Below are 18,189 nucleotides of genomic sequence, written 5' to 3'. Positions count from 1 at the left end.
GCAGGTAAAGTTTACCTTAATGCATCCCACATTTGATTTTAGAAATAATTCTGTACAGCATATTAAAGTTCGCAAGGATGAAGAGGGATTCTATAGATTAAGTATGGACAAGAACTTCAAAACAGTGAAGGTGAGACATGTATAGGAAGCTAACAGGAGATTTAGTGTACCATATTTGATATAGCTCCAATTTAGTTAATGAGCTTAATTTGAATTTTAAAGCACCATTTTCTGGAAAAAAAAGTATTTTTTGACTTTCTGATTAATCCCCGACTCTGTATCTGATCATGGAATCCTTCTTTTACAGGAATTAGTGGAGTTTTATCAGGATAACTCACTAGCAGATAGTTTTCCAGGGGTGGATACAACTCTTAAATTTCCTTTCAAATCTCAGGCTGGAGGAGGGGCTAGTAAGTCAAGGGTTGATGATAAATCTGGGTTGATTCATTTTCCAATCTTGAGACTTTTAACAGAAGTATTAACCTTGGTACATGTAATCTATGATATGTGTTTCACAGGTGCACGAATTCTGGGCTACGCAGAAGCAGTGTACGATTATGCAGCCACTGCTACGTCTCAGCTGTCCCTGTGTCGCGGTGACAGAGTGGCCATTGTTAGTAAAACAGGAAGTGACAAAGGCTGGTGGAAGGGAGAGCACTGTGTCTCAGGAAAGGTTTGTCAATTTTCTTCATTTTTTTCATCTTGATATTATCTGAAATTAATCAGCAGCATAAGCTATATCTAAATAGATAATATCTTTTAAAGAACATTTGATTTAAAAATTCTGGTAATGTAAAATCTTCAAATAATGGCAATACTTTTTCTTTTTTCCCAGAATGGTTACTTCCCCTTAGCGTATGTAAGAGAGTTGGATGATGACTGATCTTCAGTGAATGCTAATAATCATATGCAAGACCTCCATTCATCACTGCATTGCCAGTTTTGTTACCATGTGACCAAGCAATATCGGCCAATAGGAAACCTTTTCCATCATACAGCAATTGCAAGTCAGAGACAACTGGAATTTTCTGTCCCACAGAATTTCTTGTGTCCATTGTCCAGCTTCCCCCCTTGAGCCGCCAGAGAACACTGCCCTGTTTTGCTCCATGATTTTACATGTACTTGCATTATATTTTGTTGCGAAAGGTGCCATTCTCGTATTATGGTAGTTTGACACATAGACAGAAAAATTCCATTGATAATGTGATGTCTCTTATAGGGATGTTTCCTGTACTCTGTGATATTTATAGCAATTAATTAACACTGTTAATGACTCATCACCCCTGACAGTATTGTTTATGACACGCAGCATAATACACCCTGTATAACAGTATAGTCATATTGTAATAATTATAGCCCCTTCTCCTTCAGCCTCTTTATGAGCTTTCTGCTACTAGCATTATTTGCTTGAAATGTTGATTTATCAGGAAACAAATTTAAAATGTAATATAGAAAAATTGGAGACATTTTCAGTATTGGAACCCCTTAACCTGTACTTAATATTGGAGAAATATACTTAAAGTCATTTGGAGTATTAATAGAATTGGAAAGAAGATAAGGTATACATTATCTTTTAACAGATGAACATAAAAGTGTATACTAGTGTATATATATATATATATATATATATATATATATATATATATATATATATATATATATATATATATATATATATATATATATATATATATATATATATATATATAGCCAAACTTAATATAGAAGAAAATTCTGCATCCATTACATCCCTTGGAATTTTTATTACACCTGTGTATTATGTCTTAAGTTAAACGATGATATAAATCTATTATTTACATAAATGCTATAATTATTTTCTTTCTATTGATTTGGTTTTGAATTTGAAGTATGACATTTTTATATCCATGCCAAAATCATGACATATACATATAGAAACAACTCGCAGTATAGCTAAGCTTGTTGTATTTACATTGATAATTATGTTAACCATGTGACCATTCTTCAACACTGAATCCTGCAGTAACTCTCTTTACTATATTTAATGAAGAATGAACCAATATCTTGGACTTTCTAAAAGTGTAACATTCAGAAATTAAACATACTGCCTTTTTCACTATAAGAAAAATGATTGATGTAACGGACTTAAGTACATGAAAAGCTATGCATTTATAAATAATGATATAGTTATCATTCATGCTCACCATGGACTCTGTGTGATATATACTGTATAAATCTGGGACTAAATTACACCCCCTCCTATTAAACAGGCCCCGTCTTACTGTGTGTATAGAGTGTAAGTCAGTTACCATTGTAGCTCATTATCATCATAAGCTGGGATGATTTGTTGAAAAAAATTGCTATTTATCTTGAACTCAGTTAATAAAAGTTAAAAAATCTCCAGACTGCCTCTTATGATTGTGTGCTCATGTATGAATTTTAATTTATGACATGATGAGCAATTCCGAGAGCAGAAGAGTGTCGGGTTTGGATACAAGATGATAAAATTGATTCTGAGGTAACATTGTGTTTTTAGCTCACCTGAGCTGAAAGCTCAAGTGAGCTTTTCTTATCACCTGTTGTCCGGCGTAAGTCCGTCCATTGGTCTGTCTTAAAACTTCTTGCATTTTCAACTTCTTTTCAAGAACTACTGGGCCAGTTTTAACCAAAGTTGGTATAAAGTAGGGGATTCTAAATTGTTAAAATGAAGGTCCAACCCCCTTCCAAGTGGAGATGATCAAGAAAAGGCAAAAATAGGTTGGGGTTATTAAAAATCTTCTCAAGAACCACTAGACCAGAAAAGATTAAACTTAGGTGGAAGGTTCCTGAGGTATTGTAGATTCTAAATTGTTCAAATCATTGATTCCGGGGGTAGGATGGGGCCACCATAGGGAATCAAAGCTTTACGTTGAAATATATAGGAGAAATCTTTAAAAATCTTCTTCCTAAGTACCATTTTACCAGGAAAGCTGAAACTTATGTGGAAGCTTCCTGAGGTAGTGTAGATTCTAAATTGTCCAAATCATGGCCCTGGGGGGTAGGGTGGGGCCACCATAGGGAATCAAAGTTTTACATTGAAGTATATAGGAGAAATCTTTAAAAATCTTCTTCTCAAGTACCATTTTACCAGGAAAGCTGAAACTTATGTGGAAGCTTCCTGAGGTAGTGTAGATTCTAGCCCCCTGGGGTAGGGTTGGGCCACAATAGGGAATCAAAGTTTTGCCTTGAAATATATATGAAAAATCGTTTAAAATCTTCTTGTCAAGAACCACTGGACCAAAAAAGCTGAATCATATATTGAAGCTTCCTAAGGTAGTGTAGATAAAAAATCATGACCTCTGGGAGTCGGGCGGGGCGACAGTAGGGATTATATAGGAAAAAAATCTTTAAAACTCCTCAAGAGAAAGTCCATGATGAATCATATTAATGTTGGAGCATTCTCTGGTAGTATAGATCCATTTTTGTTCAAATCACAGGCCCAGTGTATAGGGTGGGGTCATAAAAGGCGATCAAAAATACAGAAGAATATGTAATTTGGGGGAAAAATCTGATGCAGAACAGCAAGACCAAAGTGACTCAGGTGAGCGTTGTGGCCCATGGACCTCTTGTTTGTTTTTGTCGAAAGGATGGTAATTGTTGCACCTGCACAGTTTATATTTTAGGTTTAAATTCTGTTGACGTGAATATGTTGCACAAAATTTCTCAGAAATTGAATTAAGCAAAAGCTAACCTTTCTACAGTAAACAAAACCCTGACTATAATTTATCAGCAAAGTTGTCAACTGAACCATTACAAGATACATTGTAATAAGAATCAATAAAATTACTTTTTCTTCAACAGCTGCAATGTTAATTCCCATACTAACAACCAAGAAAGCATTTTTGTGTCGCCTGCAGAGCAGAGCGACACTAAGGGATCACTTTACCTCTGTCTGTCTGTCCGTCTGTCACATCCTATATCTCGAGAACTGTAAGAGGTATAGATTTGATATTTTGCACATATATTGCTTGGCACTATGGCTTTTGTAAATTACCATAGTTACCACCTTGTGACCCTTGACCTTAATCTTTTTACCTACTTTTCAAAATAGGTCATAGTGCCGATTAACAGCATATTTTTGACATTTAAGAAGTAAGTCTTGGCTATTTAGCATGTACACTGCTTGTCATTAGACAATATGAAAAATGCCAGCATTACAATCCAGTTGACCTTTAAGGTAGTCTGATCCTCAGGTTCTGAAAATCAGCTTTTAAGTAATTGAAAATTCTCACAAAAATGTCTCTCTGATTTCACACAGTAACGTGAATTTACCCATGGAATTTCTTCAAAGTTCATCATTATAGTTAATCACATTATATAGGGAAAATTATCAAATCTCAAATATATCTTCAGGAAATGCCAATAAAAACACCAGCTATGCATTTTCTATTTGAAAGGAGATGGGTGAACATGACGAGCGATAAGCCTATAGTGTGACAAACATGAAGATGAAAAATTAAATTTCAATTATATCAAAATTTCCCTTGATATTTCGTCTAACATTAAAATATACTTTATGTAAAATCTCTACAATTTACAAAAATCCCTCAAAGATTGAAATTATTTGCCTGTGAAATATTAGACACACACTAAAGCGGGCAAAAAGAGTCATTTTCTCATACTATAACACTATTTTTCGATCTGGGTGGGTCTTCGCTCCACCTTTTTGAAAGTTAATCCTCAAAGTTTGCATAAAAATATACATTTGTTGGTTACCAAAAATATGGAGCAATGACCCACTATACCTTAAAAATATACTTTTATGACATAACATTCGCATCTTTTCGAGAAATACTTGGAGTCCATTAAGTCAAGGGTCATATCACAAACATGATTTAAATGCCACTATTCGTCAGGACTTGTGTAGTCTAGTGGTGAGCGTGCTAGTCTCGAAAGAAAATGATACTCAGGATTTTTATTGCTAGGGTTCGAACCCCACGAATACCACATTATTTTTTATTTAATAAAAGAACAAATTTTGCCGAGAAAATTTTCCTCAGAAAAGTTTTGTTTATCACAATTTCATAAATTTCAATAATGAGAACTTTACTCTTAATATTGAATTCACAAACTGAACATGATTTTTATATTTCTGAAGCTATGGGCTTTCTGCACGCTATGTTCGCCCATCTCCATTGATCAACAAATATAATTTAGGATAGAAAAATATAGGTATCCAGGCATTTGGAGCAAATTGTATCTTTTTTATGCTTATACAGTATTTTAGTTCCTCTTTTTACTTCAATTGTCATATAATACATAGTGTAAAAAGCTTGTACTATCATTGCTAGACATCACATCTAATTTCACATTATGCTAATAAGCAGTCGTATCTAATGCTAGACTACAGGAAATTCAATTTCTCTAAAAATGAATTCATTTTTTTTTCTTTTATGGGGTACAAATGTCAACTTTTTACAAGACCATTTCTAAGACTTCAAAGTACCTTGAATCATATTAAGATGCATAAAATGAAAATTGTTGCACGAAAAGATCTCAATTTCAAGCTTCATTTTGAGACTTTTTACATAAAATAATAAATTTAAGAGTTATCCTTCTTGGCTGAGGATCGGATATCCTTAAATATACTCTGGGCAGTAAATTTAATCTAACTTATGACTTTTGAATTTTGAGAGGCAGGATTTTGATAATTACCATTTATACATGTTTGTGAGCTTAGGATACTACAATGTATAATTTAAAACTTTATGATATTCAGTTACCACACAAACTTAATATTTAAATACAATGAAAATACATGTACATCGGGATCGCTATTCCACAATGGATCGTGGACTGATTGAAATCTCATTTAGAGGATTGCTGGAAACACGTATTGATAAAATGATAAATAGTTATTTCTAATAATTTCAATTTAAATATTTATTTGAGTGTTAGAGGACCATATTTTCTTTGATTGTCAGATTCTATCGCATTCTTGTAATATCCATGGATGCAAATTAATTTTTGCAAGCAAATGCAATTGAACTATCATGCTGGTAGTATAGCTGACCACTCTTAGATTTATATACACCTTTAATGAAACTACAAAGAAGGCGACACATGCGTTCCTTGGAACACCCTAGTTTTGTTTAAGTAAACACTGCTAAGCATGTCGCCTCTACAGATTTCTTGAGCAGTGGCTGTTCCATCAATGAAACGTACAATGACGTAAATATCAAAACTACAATATTTCATCTAATAAATCCTACTTTAAATAATTTATTTGCAGAGATATAAATATATACAATAAAATGTCTGTCTTTGTTTGTTAGTACGGGAATTAACGTTGCAGCTAATGCAGAAAAAAAATTACCTAACCCGCTTCTAAACGCGGATTATGCATTTTTTCTGCAAAAGCTGCAACATTTATTCCCTTACTAACAACAAAAAGAAAGCATTTTATTGTTTAAATGACTGTAAAAAGACGAACTTTAACCTGTGCTGGTAATACACGGAAACATAGTTTCAAAATATAGGCAAATGACCAATTGTTTCATTAAGAGTGTAGGTTTCAACAGAGTTAGTTGGTAAAGATATTATGACTATATTTTGATGGATAAAACCAGAGGAGTTCCGTAAAAATGACTGACATCTCAGTAAAGTTTGATAATATTTCATACCCTTTTCATATTGAAATTGTATCTAATTCTTTATTTAAAAATTAATTTTTTATGCAATCGAATCATTCTCAACGCATTTTCCTCCTATCATTATTGATAGGCATGTGTAAATAGCATAGTCCTAAATTTGGGTCGAGATTTAGGATGATATGTACTAATACTAATAACCGTGGTCTGCACAACAAAAATGACCCACCGCAGTAGAGACATGGAAACGTAACCAGGAATCCATCCACATGATGGAAGTTGCAGGTAATTAATTAGTTAGAATACCCCTTTATGTTAAAGTCATATTTTTTAATTCGAATTGACAAACTAGAAATTGACATGTCTTATTGCTTACAGAATATAACATAGAAAACAATTCACTGACCATAACAGATGAAGCAAAGCGATGCTTCAGTGAGGATGGATGCATTATTGTAAGGTATATACATGTAATTTGTAGCGCGTCCATTTATCAAATGTGGATGCTTTTAATTTCTATTTTCCTTTAAGGACCCTCTATACACCAGTGCAAAATGTTTTTTTTGACATCGAGAAAATTATATTGAATAAAGTTGTAAATATTGGGCTTATCTATTTAATTTTTAATATATGGTACGTGGCATTTACCCCCCGGGAAAAATGTTCAAACACAACACAGTATCAGTGAACAGAAATCACAGTTGTTTACTTCCATGAAGAAAATACATGGAGATAATGTGTTCAATTAATTTATCTTGGCCCTTTGAAATATGAAGAATACTTGTATTGATTACAAATTAGGTAATATACTGTAAATTTCTATTTATTGGAATTTAGATCCAAGAGCAGATCACTCTAATTGCAGAAAAATACCATAGAATCAGAACTCTTTAGTGTGCAGTGTGGAGAGGGTTCTTAAGAAGAAAGCAATGAAAGGGTTACACAAAAACAGACTGCAGCATTGATTTTCAGAGAGAATATACTAGTAGACTATGTAAGTGCATCTCATTTCGTTGCCCAGATGTTAATGATTCTGAACAATAATTTGATTTCAGAGGCTTATTAAGTGAGACAGAGCTGCTTCAAGTGGAGAAAGCCGTCGAAAACCCAGAACTTCTAAAACACCAGTATGGAGTACGTTTGCAATGTCCAAGCATATTTTGCTAAGTTTGTGTTTACGCTTGAATTGACCATTTTTTACTTTATTGTGTTATAATATATTTTTTCAGAGACCAGACAAGAATGGAAAAGAACCAAAACTGGTCCTGTGGCAGCATCCGGGAAATGACGTCACTGGTATTGTTGCACGCTCTGAGAAAGTTGCAAAGACTTGTGAAGAGGTGAGTAAACAAGTAAATGTAATCTTTTTATCAATATACAAATCGGTATAAATCCATTATTTCCAGTTGCTAGGGGGAGAGGTTTACCATTACCACACCAAATTAATTTCCAAGGAACCTTACGTAGGAGGTACCTTTGAATGGCACCAGGATTATGGGTAAGTCTGTTTTTGTTTTGATATTACAATTAGCGGATATTTATGTTCTGTACTATGCTCTGTAGTGCGATATTTAACCAGGTATTGGTATAAGTACGGCTGTCTCTATCCTGACATGATGACAGTCTTTGTAGCATTGGATGATTGCAAGAAAGAAAATGGTTGTTTGCAGGCAAGTTGTTTTCTATCTGCAAGTTACTTAGTCTATGCCATTTGTCTTGAACATGATTATTTTCTTCGGTTTGATCATAATGTAATTCTCTTGTGTTAATCATTTTACCTTCAAATAAGATTCTGAAAGGGTCACATAAATGTGGACGAATTGACCATTTGATTGTCGGGGAGCAAACTGGCGCGGACGTAGAACGAGTCAAGGAGATTGAGAAAGTATGCGATCTGATGCACGTGGAATTGAAGGCAGGTCAGGGATGTGTGATTACAATTGATCTTTTTGTAAATTATTACTTTCAACGATGAAAAACTTCAACAATAGATTGATGATACTGACAAATTTGAGATTACTGTATAATAACATGTTTTGCAGGCGATGCCCTGTTTTTCCATTGCAATGTACTTCACACTAGCAGTGACAACACAAGTAAGAACATGAGACGAGCTCTCGTTATAGCTTATAACAAAGCGTCTAATGATCCCGGTCCACACGAAAAACACCCAGGATACACTCCACTCGATATTGTAGGTGCTTTTCAATTATTAATGTGAAACAAATTACTTGTTTTAGATTGAACTTTTTCTTATCATTGCACATCTTTTACAGGTTGAAAATTCGGCTATAATGAATTGTGAAAACTATAGCGACTTCACCGGAAAAGACTTTTGGCTCAAACAACCACAAGTGTGATTAATTAAACTTGAAACATGATTGAAAAAAGTACACAAAGCTCAATTCATTTTAATGTTTTTTTTATTCTCAGGTAATTCTCAGTACTAGAATAACATTGCAAGATTTACATATAGTAATAAAAAATCAAAATATAACAAATGTCGAGTCATTCATTTTCTTTTGTATTATTTTCTTACTTTCAAAGACAGCAAATTAAAAAAACAAAACAATTATTGCTGAATTGAAGTGGCTCGTCGAATGGCCCAGGTCATCTGATATGTAAGAGCTGCGTCACTGTAGGAACTCTTTATCAGAGAAGGGTCATTCGTGCGGACAGCCTTCAGAAAAGTTCCAAGTTCAGTGAGATACGAATCGTCGGTGGGGAAAGTGAAATCCTGATCCTTATTTGGGTCCTCGTTTTTTAAACTTCGTACCCTTAGGATACAGTCCTTTTCATAAGGTTCAATGAGGGATAGTTTGAGTCCATCAAGCTGAACGTCAATATTTGCTTCGTACCTTGTTCCGGGAAGAGCTACTGAGTGCATAAGGGTACCTAATCCACCGTCCTTAAATCGCCAGTGACTCATAGTTACTCGAGGGATTCTTCTTTCAGGAGTTATGTCATCCTCTGCTTCACTAGGAACGTATGCCAAATGTCCAGCGCCACTGGGATCAGAGTCCTTCAGTAGAAGAGTATGTATTGTAGGGACATCTACGTCACTGACGACAAACCGCGCCAAATCGCAAAAGTGAGTGGCTTGTTCCACGATTGGTCCACCGCTAAAGTCCTCGTTGAACCAATACTTGTTAATCGCTTTGGTGTAGGCAAAATAATATCTCGCATTGAACGCCATCACCTTTCCACCATGTTTCTCTATAAGCTCCTTCATTTTGAGTATGCCAGCATGATATCTGGAATACATAATGCTAAATGAATTGTGAAGATAACGAACAGTAATAATGATGCTGAAAAGTCCACTGAAACAATACAAATTGTAAGTAGACCAATACGGTCCTCTATAATAGCAGAGGTGGGATATTTCTTAAACCAGTTTAAAGCAATTGCCAAGTTTAAGTGGTAAATGTTTGATATTTAGTATATAACAGAAGACATACCTGAACATATATCCAACACATACTATTACTTTCTTTTCTTTGCATGTCTCTGTAATGGCTTTGGAGTAGGTCATAAACTCCTCCGGTGGCAATACCGACAAAGGTTTCTCCACAAACACGTGTATTCCTGCACGTGCGAACTGAAGCTCGAGATCTTTCCCCTCTGAGAATGAGCCACGGTAAGCTGGAGGAATCCCTATCAATACAGCATCCGGTTTTAATTCAATGAGTTCTTTGTAATTTTTGAAGATTTTGCAGTTCTTGTAGAGATGACCATACTTTGCAGAAGATTGCCTTTTTTCTACTACGCTCCTGGCTAACTTTTCGTCCAGTTCCACAATACCAATGACATCAATGCCTCCAAGCTGTTCTAAACGCGAGGCATGGTCCCATGGCAGGTGCAGCCGACCGAAGTTAATGGCACCAGCGCCTATGAAGCCTATCTTAAGAGTAACTTGATCAGTCATCTGTAATATCACATTTATGGTAATATTTCAAGATTTATCAAGCGAAATCTACACAAGCATTAATATTTTAACTCACCTTTCTTAACTCAGGTTTTAAGTCCTATCTCCTGTTTTCTGGGTTGCTGGACTTTAAATTCCCCGTCCTTAGTTGAAATATTTCTGTTTCTCTGAAGATGACCCAGTTCAATTGTTTGTTCTGAATGTTATAGGGACTGCATAAGAAATTTTACCGTCATGTTTGGAGACAATCTTTTTACACCGTAAAATCATGTCAGCGATGTGCATTTATAATGAGGTCACACGGCCTCAGATGCATTAGATAGACCTGTGATATTATATAAATACTGCATGTAGTTGAAGGTAACTGAGATTTTCACCCCAAGAAAACCATTGTCAACCGAGGCGCACCCAAGGTTGACAATAGTTTACGAGGAATGAAATACATACTACATACAGTATTTATCATATGTGAATGTTTTTATACAAATGAAGGTGAAACGCAAGCATTAAACAAGTTGAAAAAGTCAAAAAGTGAAGGAGGAATAGTATTTTGAAAGCAATTGATGCTCTGATTTCAGTGACCATGGCAACACCAGTCATCAAATTAAATTTGGAAGAAATGATGTTTCTTGACGTGATCTACCGTACATTGTGCACTGTTTAATAAAAATCAGACAAAATATTAAAGGAGAATTTCAAAATATTTCAATATACATCCTATTTTTTTGGCTATGTATTTGATATAGTCAACAATTGTAACACATTTTAGTGAAATCGACATATACTGTAGAAGGAGTAGTTCTTCGTATTTTGGAAGAATAAATGAAACGATAGAAAAAAACGAACCCATTCGAAATACTCAAGCTCGTCTGTTCTTTTATCAACAGAGTAAAAAAAAAGGTTAAAATGAAACCAAAGGAGATCTTGAGCTAGAAAGCATGTCAGCCAAGGTGATGAAGGGTTTATATTAGGAAACTGAATATAGAAATAAACAAAATATTGATCTCAATCATAAGTGTTTTGATGATTTCCTGAAGTATCGTTCTACTTTGATATCAAATGATGCCTAGTTCGGAGATGAAATGAATACCTGTATGGCAATCAGATTTTGGAACACAGCTCACAATTAATAAGTGAATTTCTGCATTTGATGACCAGGTATCTAAGCCATATTTGTGTAGGTAAACAGCGACTCTCAACATACTATGAAAAATCTTTGAAAACTTGCACAGACAATCACAGAAAATGCTGAATATCGGGTATTCACGGATGAGCTGAGATTATACAATGTTCAGTACGATTATGCTTTACACGATAAGACAAACTTTGTTTTATCTCAGATAAAGTATAAAAATTAATCTTAGATTATAGAGTGATAGATTATTATACTATGTACAATATAAATAAATACTATACATCTGCTGAACGGTTAGTTATTCCAGTCACTTAGATTGAAGATAAAAAGGCCATTAGATACGGATTGATGGACATTGTCCTAGTCGCCAGGCCAGGTATAGCCGTATAAAACTACTTAGTGATCTCACAGCAGTTTGATCAAAATGTCGGGTAAGTCAAATGATCTTAAGTAGATTTTCCTTATTGTAGTATTCGTATTACAAAGAATGTACATTCATGTACATGAATATAACCATTCTTTAATTTGCATACAGAGCATTTGTTAATTATGTCTGAGAAGTAGATGAATAGGTGTAGCCTTCGATGACAGTTATATGGATTAATAGACTCCTCATAAAAGAATAGCAGAACATAAACAGAGCTACAATATATACCATTGTCTTCCTAGAAAATTTCATCTAAAATGCACAGGTGCTTGAGGACAGGACCCCCCCCCCCCCCAAGAATATAGACCCCCGGGCCTGTTCGACTTTTTTCTCATAAATTATAAATGGCTGACACATTTATGATATAATCTCTATATCATCAATTCGGAAAATTGACTTAAACAAACATTTTATAAAAATTACTACCCTACCCTATGTATAAAAGGACAGCCCCCCCCCCCCCAGAATATAGACCCCCGGGCCTGTTCGACTTTTTTCTCATAAATTATAAATGGCTGACACATTTATGATACAATCCCTATATCATCAATTCGGAAAATTGACTTAAACAAACATTTTATAAAAATTACTAGCCTACCCTATGTATAAAAATTAACCCTTGTTGATTTTATATTATAGAGAGTGGGGTAGATTTTATAAAATGTTTGTTTAAGGTAATTTTTCGAATTGTTGGTATAGATTATATCACAAATATGTCGTTGAAAGATAATTTATGGGAAAAAAGTCGAAAAGGCCCGGGGTCTATATGGGGGGTGGGGGGTGGGGGGGGGGAGGGGGTCCTGTCCTCAAACACCTGTGCTAAAATGAAGTTACTGTCTACATGCAGTGCTTGTTTATACTCAGCGATCACATTTTAACCATATTTTATCCTTTTCTCTATTTCGGGTCACTGGTGATTTACATGAGACCATAGAGAAAATTCTTGATTTTTTAATTGTAAATAGGCAGTGATAAATCAGAAAAACTGATTAATACCAGGAGCTTAATTCTGACGATCCATGTCGTCATTATCTCACCGTTTAACACTTCCGATTGACTCGTTCTCTGTAATCTGTCGGATCTTAGGGTGGGTCACAAGGTAAAGGCCCATGTCACACTGTCACGATTTATAGCTACGATTCATTGCAAATTCAAAATCGCAGCAAATCGGGATTTATCGTAGAGGTAGTCGTAGGATATCTTCCTTAATCGTGTTGAATCGCAGCAGATCGCAAAATTCGGCGATTGTTTTGAACATGTTCAAAACAATCGTGGACACAGCACGATAATCGCACAACACCCGCACTGCACTCGTACACAAAATCGTAGTGAATCTTCGACATTCGTGGAACTTCGTACGTAGTACTCGCGACAATGCGAGTGTCCTGCGAGTTACTGCGAGTGTCCTTCGAGTTACTGCGAGTGTCCTACGAGATACTGCGAGTGTTCTTCGAATTGATAGTACGACTTTCCCTCGAATATGATACGATGAAGGACGATTGATGTTAATACGATGTAGGCAGACGTTGTCTGATGTTAACACTGTCGAAGACAAAATACCACATAAAATAAAAGGAAAGAAGCTAAGAAAAATGAAATAAATGAAAATGCATGTGTCACAGAAACTATGAAAACCGTATCCAATATATAATTTCATGAAGATATTGAACATAATCAAAAGCTCCACACTGTAGCTTTTACTCTGATCAATTAACTTTACTATGTTGTTTAATGATTTCAAACAACTCTCCCTTTCTTCTACATGCATTTCATTACATGTTTATTCGTAAGAAATCATCATTAATCGTAGGATTATCGTGTATGTATCGTGCCATATCGTAGTCCTTCGTACGAGTATCGTATGTAACCGCGCTTAATCCTTAATAATCGTGGAAATATCGTAACCAGTTCGTAATGCTGTCGCCTCAGTTCGTACTTAAATCGTACAAACATCGTACTTTGTCGCACAGACATCGTAGACACCCCGTTCTCGCAGCAAAAAATTCCACACGCTATGGAAAAATCGCAAGACTACTTGGCGATGAACGGCGATTTTCAACTTTTTTTTAATTCGTGGGTAATCGTAGCATAAATCGCGATATTTTGACAGAATTTAATCAAAATTATCCGATCTAGGAAACCATCAGTTTTATCATAAATCAATTAAAAAAATTATGCACAACAAATTTGCACATTTTATAATATTTTTTTAAAGCCGTAGATTTTGATATTACGGACCAAAGACTGAAAGAATACGAAGAAAATGGTTTCATTATCATAAGGTATGCAACATTATTTACAGCAAAAAATACATCTGTAACAATTTATAATTGGACGAATACATAATTTCTAGAAATGATTCTGAGTGAATGTTTATGTTGTCTTAATTAAAATACAATGAATATTGATAAGCCACAATATACTAACATTCTCTGTTTTTTTTTTTGAAATAGGAACTTCTTCGATGATGAGGAAGTAAGAAAGATGAAAAAATGTTTTGAAGATACGGAAGAAGTAGTTAACCAAAAGATATCGGTACTTTTATATTATTTTTTCATGCCATTCATTTAATTGATATTGGAAAACTAATGTATCTATTTTTTTGAGATTTTCATAATTGTGCTTCTTTTACGATGTGATATAAGTAAAATTCAGGTTGGGATCAATTGAAAGTGTCCAAATTGGATATCATAGCCTGTTTGGAATATAATATAAATTTACCGGTAAAAAGGTGGGAAAAATCATATTTGGCATAAAAAAAAAAGAAATTACATAAATATATATAATATGTACATTGAATGCACGCAAGCAATTTTATAGCCCTACAGTTTGTGAGATTGATCCCAATAACTTTTGGATCTTCTGTTGTGTTTTGAACATATTTTATTGAATAAATCAAAAGGATCAGAGAAAAGTTTTAACAACTTACTGAATCTTCTATTCTGATCAATTCTGATCAATGTCCTAAAAGTAAGAATACATAAAAACCTTTTTATTAAAAATTTGTTGCTTTTCATGTATCATACCAGTATTTTGGTAAACCAAGATAATTGTCGATAAATCCAGAATGTCAACACGTCGCACACATTAGATGGTTGCTCTGTACCCGATATGTATTGTTTAAATGGACTTTGAGCTTGAATACTGTTTGTTATCTCCATATTTCATTATTCAATTTTTAGAATCATCATAACTGTCAAAAAAAGAAATATACACTTAATCCTAATCGAATAATACTCAAAACAAATAAAAAAATCCTGCGAAAGGTTGAAAATCAAAGAAAGTTTTATTTGAATGGAGTGGTTTTTCGTTGTGAACAGGTAGATGATGGCTTAGGGAGGGATGTGGACATTACAGTGTGGAGTCATCCCGGAAGTGATGTTACTGGAATGGCTGCTAGGTCCGAAAAAGTTGTCAATGCTGCCGAAAAGGTATTGTATCCTGAAGGATAACGAACTTTATAAAGTGTATAAGGACAGCTAAATACAAGCAACCCGATTCATGTGTTCAAACAAAACAAAATTATATATACTGTTTATATTGGTTACAGCTTTTGGATAACCTTGAAGTTTATCACTACCACGGGAAGTTAGTGCAGAAAGATCCTAAATCAGGTGGTACATTTTTGTGGCACCAAGACTACGGGTAAAACAACAGGTTGATTTGTTTATTGTTAAAATACACTTAATTATGCAGGATTAAATTTTACTTAAATTTTGAAAGGTGGATACAGTATTCCAAGCCAAGATGTAAAAATAGACTCTTTTGATTGTTTCGTTTGTTAGTGAAAATTAAACTTACAGTTAATGATTGATCACTTTTGCATTTTATCATAAGTCAGCATTCTATATGAGATTGATATATAAATTATCTTACGGTGTATTTACGAAGAAATTAAAACCTTTCCTCACCAGCTACTGGTACAAAAATGGCTGCCTTTTTCCTGAAATGCTGACTGTATTTTTGGCTGTAGATAAATGTGACAAAACAAACGGATGTTTGAAGGTAAGAGGAATCCACAAACTACTGATTTTCTTAAAATTATTTTCATTTCTATTTTACGTATGTTATCATAATTACAGAGAGTTCAGTGGGCCGACACATGAAATCATTTTTAAAAAAAAAAAAACAAAAACAAAAACAAAAAAACCCAAAAAAAACCGTAATAATGTCCTTTTCGGAAGTCTTTCTACCATGCATTGTCGCTTTATGTTTCATCACTTCCACAAATTGATTCTTTTTCTTTTAGTTTAACATGACTAATTAATAATCAATTGGTCGCCATGATCCACAATAATGTACATTTATGTGTTTTGAAAAGTTTTGTAGAGAGAAAAAGATTCCATAATATGTGCTTGTTAGTTACTTTTGTCCCTTAAACTTTTTCATTGTCAAAAGAAATTTGCAAACCTGGTGTCTTTTGACAATTAAAAAAATAAGGAACTCGAGTTGGAGGGGGATCGAAAACCCTTATAGCTAAAGAGCACATGTTATAAAACCTATATTTCTGTAACTTATTATCTACATCACGAAGAAAAATTCAGTTCAAAGTTCTGACGAATAAAAGAGGCCCTAATAACTAATGTGTTAAAATGACAGATTGATGGACATGTCCCAGCCATGTTTTGGGCGACTCGTGCAAGATGAGTTTTATGAATGAAAACCATGTTTTGAAAGGACAAGCTCAATGCTCAATGTTCAAGAAATTAAAAAAATAATGATCATACATGTAATATGAAGAAAATGAAGAAAAAGGGGGTATGGAGAATAAAAGACAATTGCATTATGTTCTTTAATTACCATCAATATTCACATTTTTTTTATTCAGCTTAGCGAGAAAAAAAAAATTCAGTAAAATTTTAATGAAATTCTAGAGTAAGCCATACCTTTGGAGCGAAAATCATACAATTAAGACCAAGCCTCATTATACATCCACACACCAAGAAGAAGAGCGTAAAAATTTTGGACAGTAAATGAAAATGTTGAGGTTATTTATTAAAGATAATGATACTAAAACTATGATTTCTACAATAAAAAGGTTTTGAAAGGTTCACACAAATGTGGTCGTATTGACCACAGTATGGTCGCTGGTCAGACGGCGGCAGACATTGAGAGAGTGAGAGAACTCAAGAAGAAGCTTGACGTTGTTTACGTAGAAATGAACCCAGGTAGGTTTCACAAACTTTGTCTCAAGTATGTTTTAGAACATATAATGGAGATAAAGATTATTTCTGTCATAGTTGTATATAGTTATTTAAACACCTATTAGCAGTAGGCCTTGCACAACTAATTTGTCTCCAAAATATAATTTGATAAACAACTATCAGCATGACTATAATAAAATACTTTTCGATAAAAGAAACATAATTTATTTGACTGATGTATCACTTGTACAGTAAAAACGACACCAATCAGATATTGTATTTATTCCTTTACTTCATTAACATTATAAAACTTAAAAGGTGACGTCCTGATATTCGGCTGTAATCTGCTTCACTGCAGTGGACCAAATGATTCCGACAAACGGCGCTGGGCCTATCTAATGTGTTATAATACACGTCATAATAACCCGGTCAAAGTTCACCACCATCCGTGCTACATACCTCTACAGAAGGTATATATTTAAATAAAAATCAACATCCATTCTGAGAGTTTTGTCATACTTTTTTAAAATAATAAATATGCTTCTATCAGACTCATACTACAATACCAGTATTTTTTGGATCGATGTAATTTGATGAAATGTTTCTATTTTCCTAGGTGCCAAATTCTGCAATTAAGGCTTGTGAAAATTACACAGATTTTACAGGGAAATCATTCATGGATAGAGATGATAACGATACAGTTAGAATCAAGAAGACGGAAAGATAATTTTATTCATTCCTTATCAAACTGAAACCTCTTCAATTTATAAAACCCATTTCAAATTGTATGTCAATCCTAAATATTGATTATCTAATTCTTTCTTTCTATTTAATCTGTACCATCCATTTGTCTTTTGTATTTCTATCCTAGTTATTGGTGACTGAATTCATTTAATTTGTATATTTAGAATGGTTCACCGTTTTATATTTTTTTTAGGGATCATTTGATA

At 34.0% G+C, this 18,189-nt stretch overlaps 4 protein-coding genes across 6 annotated transcripts in view; 3 read left to right on the top strand and 1 right to left on the bottom strand.

Annotated features, from left to right (window-relative positions):
- LOC133173240 (guanine nucleotide exchange factor VAV2-like) overlaps nucleotides 1-904 on the top strand; it is a 36,152-nt gene extending 35,248 nt beyond the window's left edge. For 2 of the 3 annotated variants that reach the window (XM_061308217.1, XM_061308216.1), the window contains 3 exons: nucleotides 308-410; nucleotides 519-673; nucleotides 836-904. In XM_061308217.1, coding sequence (XP_061164201.1) covers nucleotides 308-410; nucleotides 519-673; nucleotides 836-883 — 306 coding nt within the window. In that variant the 3' untranslated portion in view covers nucleotides 884-904. Of the gene's footprint in view, nucleotides 1-42; nucleotides 131-307; nucleotides 411-518; nucleotides 674-835 lie in introns of all 3 variants that reach the window. The other variant, XM_061308215.1, reaches the window with a different exon arrangement.
- A 5,901-nt stretch (nucleotides 905-6,805) lies between these two features.
- On the top strand, nucleotides 6,806-9,091 carry LOC133173353 (L-proline trans-4-hydroxylase-like). Its single transcript, XM_061308340.1, has 9 exons — nucleotides 6,806-6,893; nucleotides 6,987-7,068; nucleotides 7,664-7,742; nucleotides 7,838-7,948; nucleotides 8,015-8,106; nucleotides 8,188-8,278; nucleotides 8,398-8,527; nucleotides 8,651-8,802; nucleotides 8,885-9,091. The coding sequence occupies exons 1-9, from the start codon at nucleotides 6,878-6,880 to the stop codon at nucleotides 8,966-8,968; spliced, it is 837 nt and encodes a 278-aa protein (XP_061164324.1). The 5' UTR covers nucleotides 6,806-6,877; the 3' UTR covers nucleotides 8,969-9,091.
- Nucleotides 9,092-9,165: 74 nt separating this feature from the next.
- On the bottom strand, nucleotides 9,166-10,536 carry LOC133173352 (uncharacterized). Its single transcript, XM_061308339.1, has 2 exons — nucleotides 10,067-10,536; nucleotides 9,166-9,862 (listed from the first exon to the last, which is right to left on the bottom strand). The coding sequence occupies exons 1-2, from the start codon at nucleotides 10,531-10,533 to the stop codon at nucleotides 9,181-9,183; spliced, it is 1,149 nt and encodes a 382-aa protein (XP_061164323.1). The 5' UTR covers nucleotides 10,534-10,536; the 3' UTR covers nucleotides 9,166-9,180.
- Nucleotides 10,537-14,318: 3,782 nt separating this feature from the next.
- On the top strand, nucleotides 14,319-17,984 carry LOC133173013 (L-proline trans-4-hydroxylase-like). Its single transcript, XM_061307890.1, has 8 exons — nucleotides 14,319-14,377; nucleotides 14,549-14,630; nucleotides 15,416-15,526; nucleotides 15,646-15,740; nucleotides 16,010-16,100; nucleotides 17,134-17,263; nucleotides 17,558-17,709; nucleotides 17,856-17,984. Exons 2-8 carry the CDS (start codon nucleotides 14,580-14,582, stop codon nucleotides 17,964-17,966), a joined length of 741 nt encoding a protein of 246 aa, XP_061163874.1. The 5' UTR covers nucleotides 14,319-14,377; nucleotides 14,549-14,579; the 3' UTR covers nucleotides 17,967-17,984.
- The last annotated feature ends 205 nt before the right edge of the window (nucleotides 17,985-18,189 follow it).

Source organism: Saccostrea echinata, unplaced genomic scaffold (assembly GCF_033153115.1).
Source record: "Saccostrea echinata isolate AGI-Se365-2 ecotype Australia unplaced genomic scaffold, CSIRO_AGI_Sech_v1 ptg000056l, whole genome shotgun sequence".
Classification (NCBI taxonomy): domain Eukaryota; kingdom Metazoa; phylum Mollusca; class Bivalvia; order Ostreida; family Ostreidae; genus Saccostrea; species Saccostrea echinata.
The sequence above is the reverse complement of the archived record's forward strand: the minus strand, read 5'-3'. Positions and strand labels throughout refer to the sequence as shown.

Excerpts from the sequence above, each read along its gene's own strand:
- LOC133173353 (XM_061308340.1), top strand. Across the intron at positions 7,743-7,837 it reads TTCTAAAACACCAGTATGGA|AGACCAGACAAGAATGGAAA; the intron begins GTACGTTTGCAA and ends ATATTTTTTCAG. Across the intron at positions 8,279-8,397 it reads AAGAAAATGGTTGTTTGCAG|ATTCTGAAAGGGTCACATAA; the intron begins GCAAGTTGTTTT and ends CCTTCAAATAAG.
- LOC133173352 (XM_061308339.1), bottom strand. The coding sequence starts at position 10,533 with ATGACTGATCAAGTTACTCTTAAGATAGGCTTCATAGGCGCTGGTGCC. Across the intron at positions 9,863-10,066 it reads TGTGTTGGATATATGTTCAG|ATATCATGCTGGCATACTCA; the intron begins GTATGTCTTCTG and ends TATGTATTCCAG.
- LOC133173013 (XM_061307890.1), top strand. The coding sequence starts at position 14,580 with ATGAAAAAATGTTTTGAAGATACGGAAGAAGTAGTTAACCAAAAGATA. Across the intron at positions 16,101-17,133 it reads AAACAAACGGATGTTTGAAG|GTTTTGAAAGGTTCACACAA; the intron begins GTAAGAGGAATC and ends TACAATAAAAAG. Across the intron at positions 17,264-17,557 it reads TTACGTAGAAATGAACCCAG|GTGACGTCCTGATATTCGGC; the intron begins GTAGGTTTCACA and ends AAAACTTAAAAG.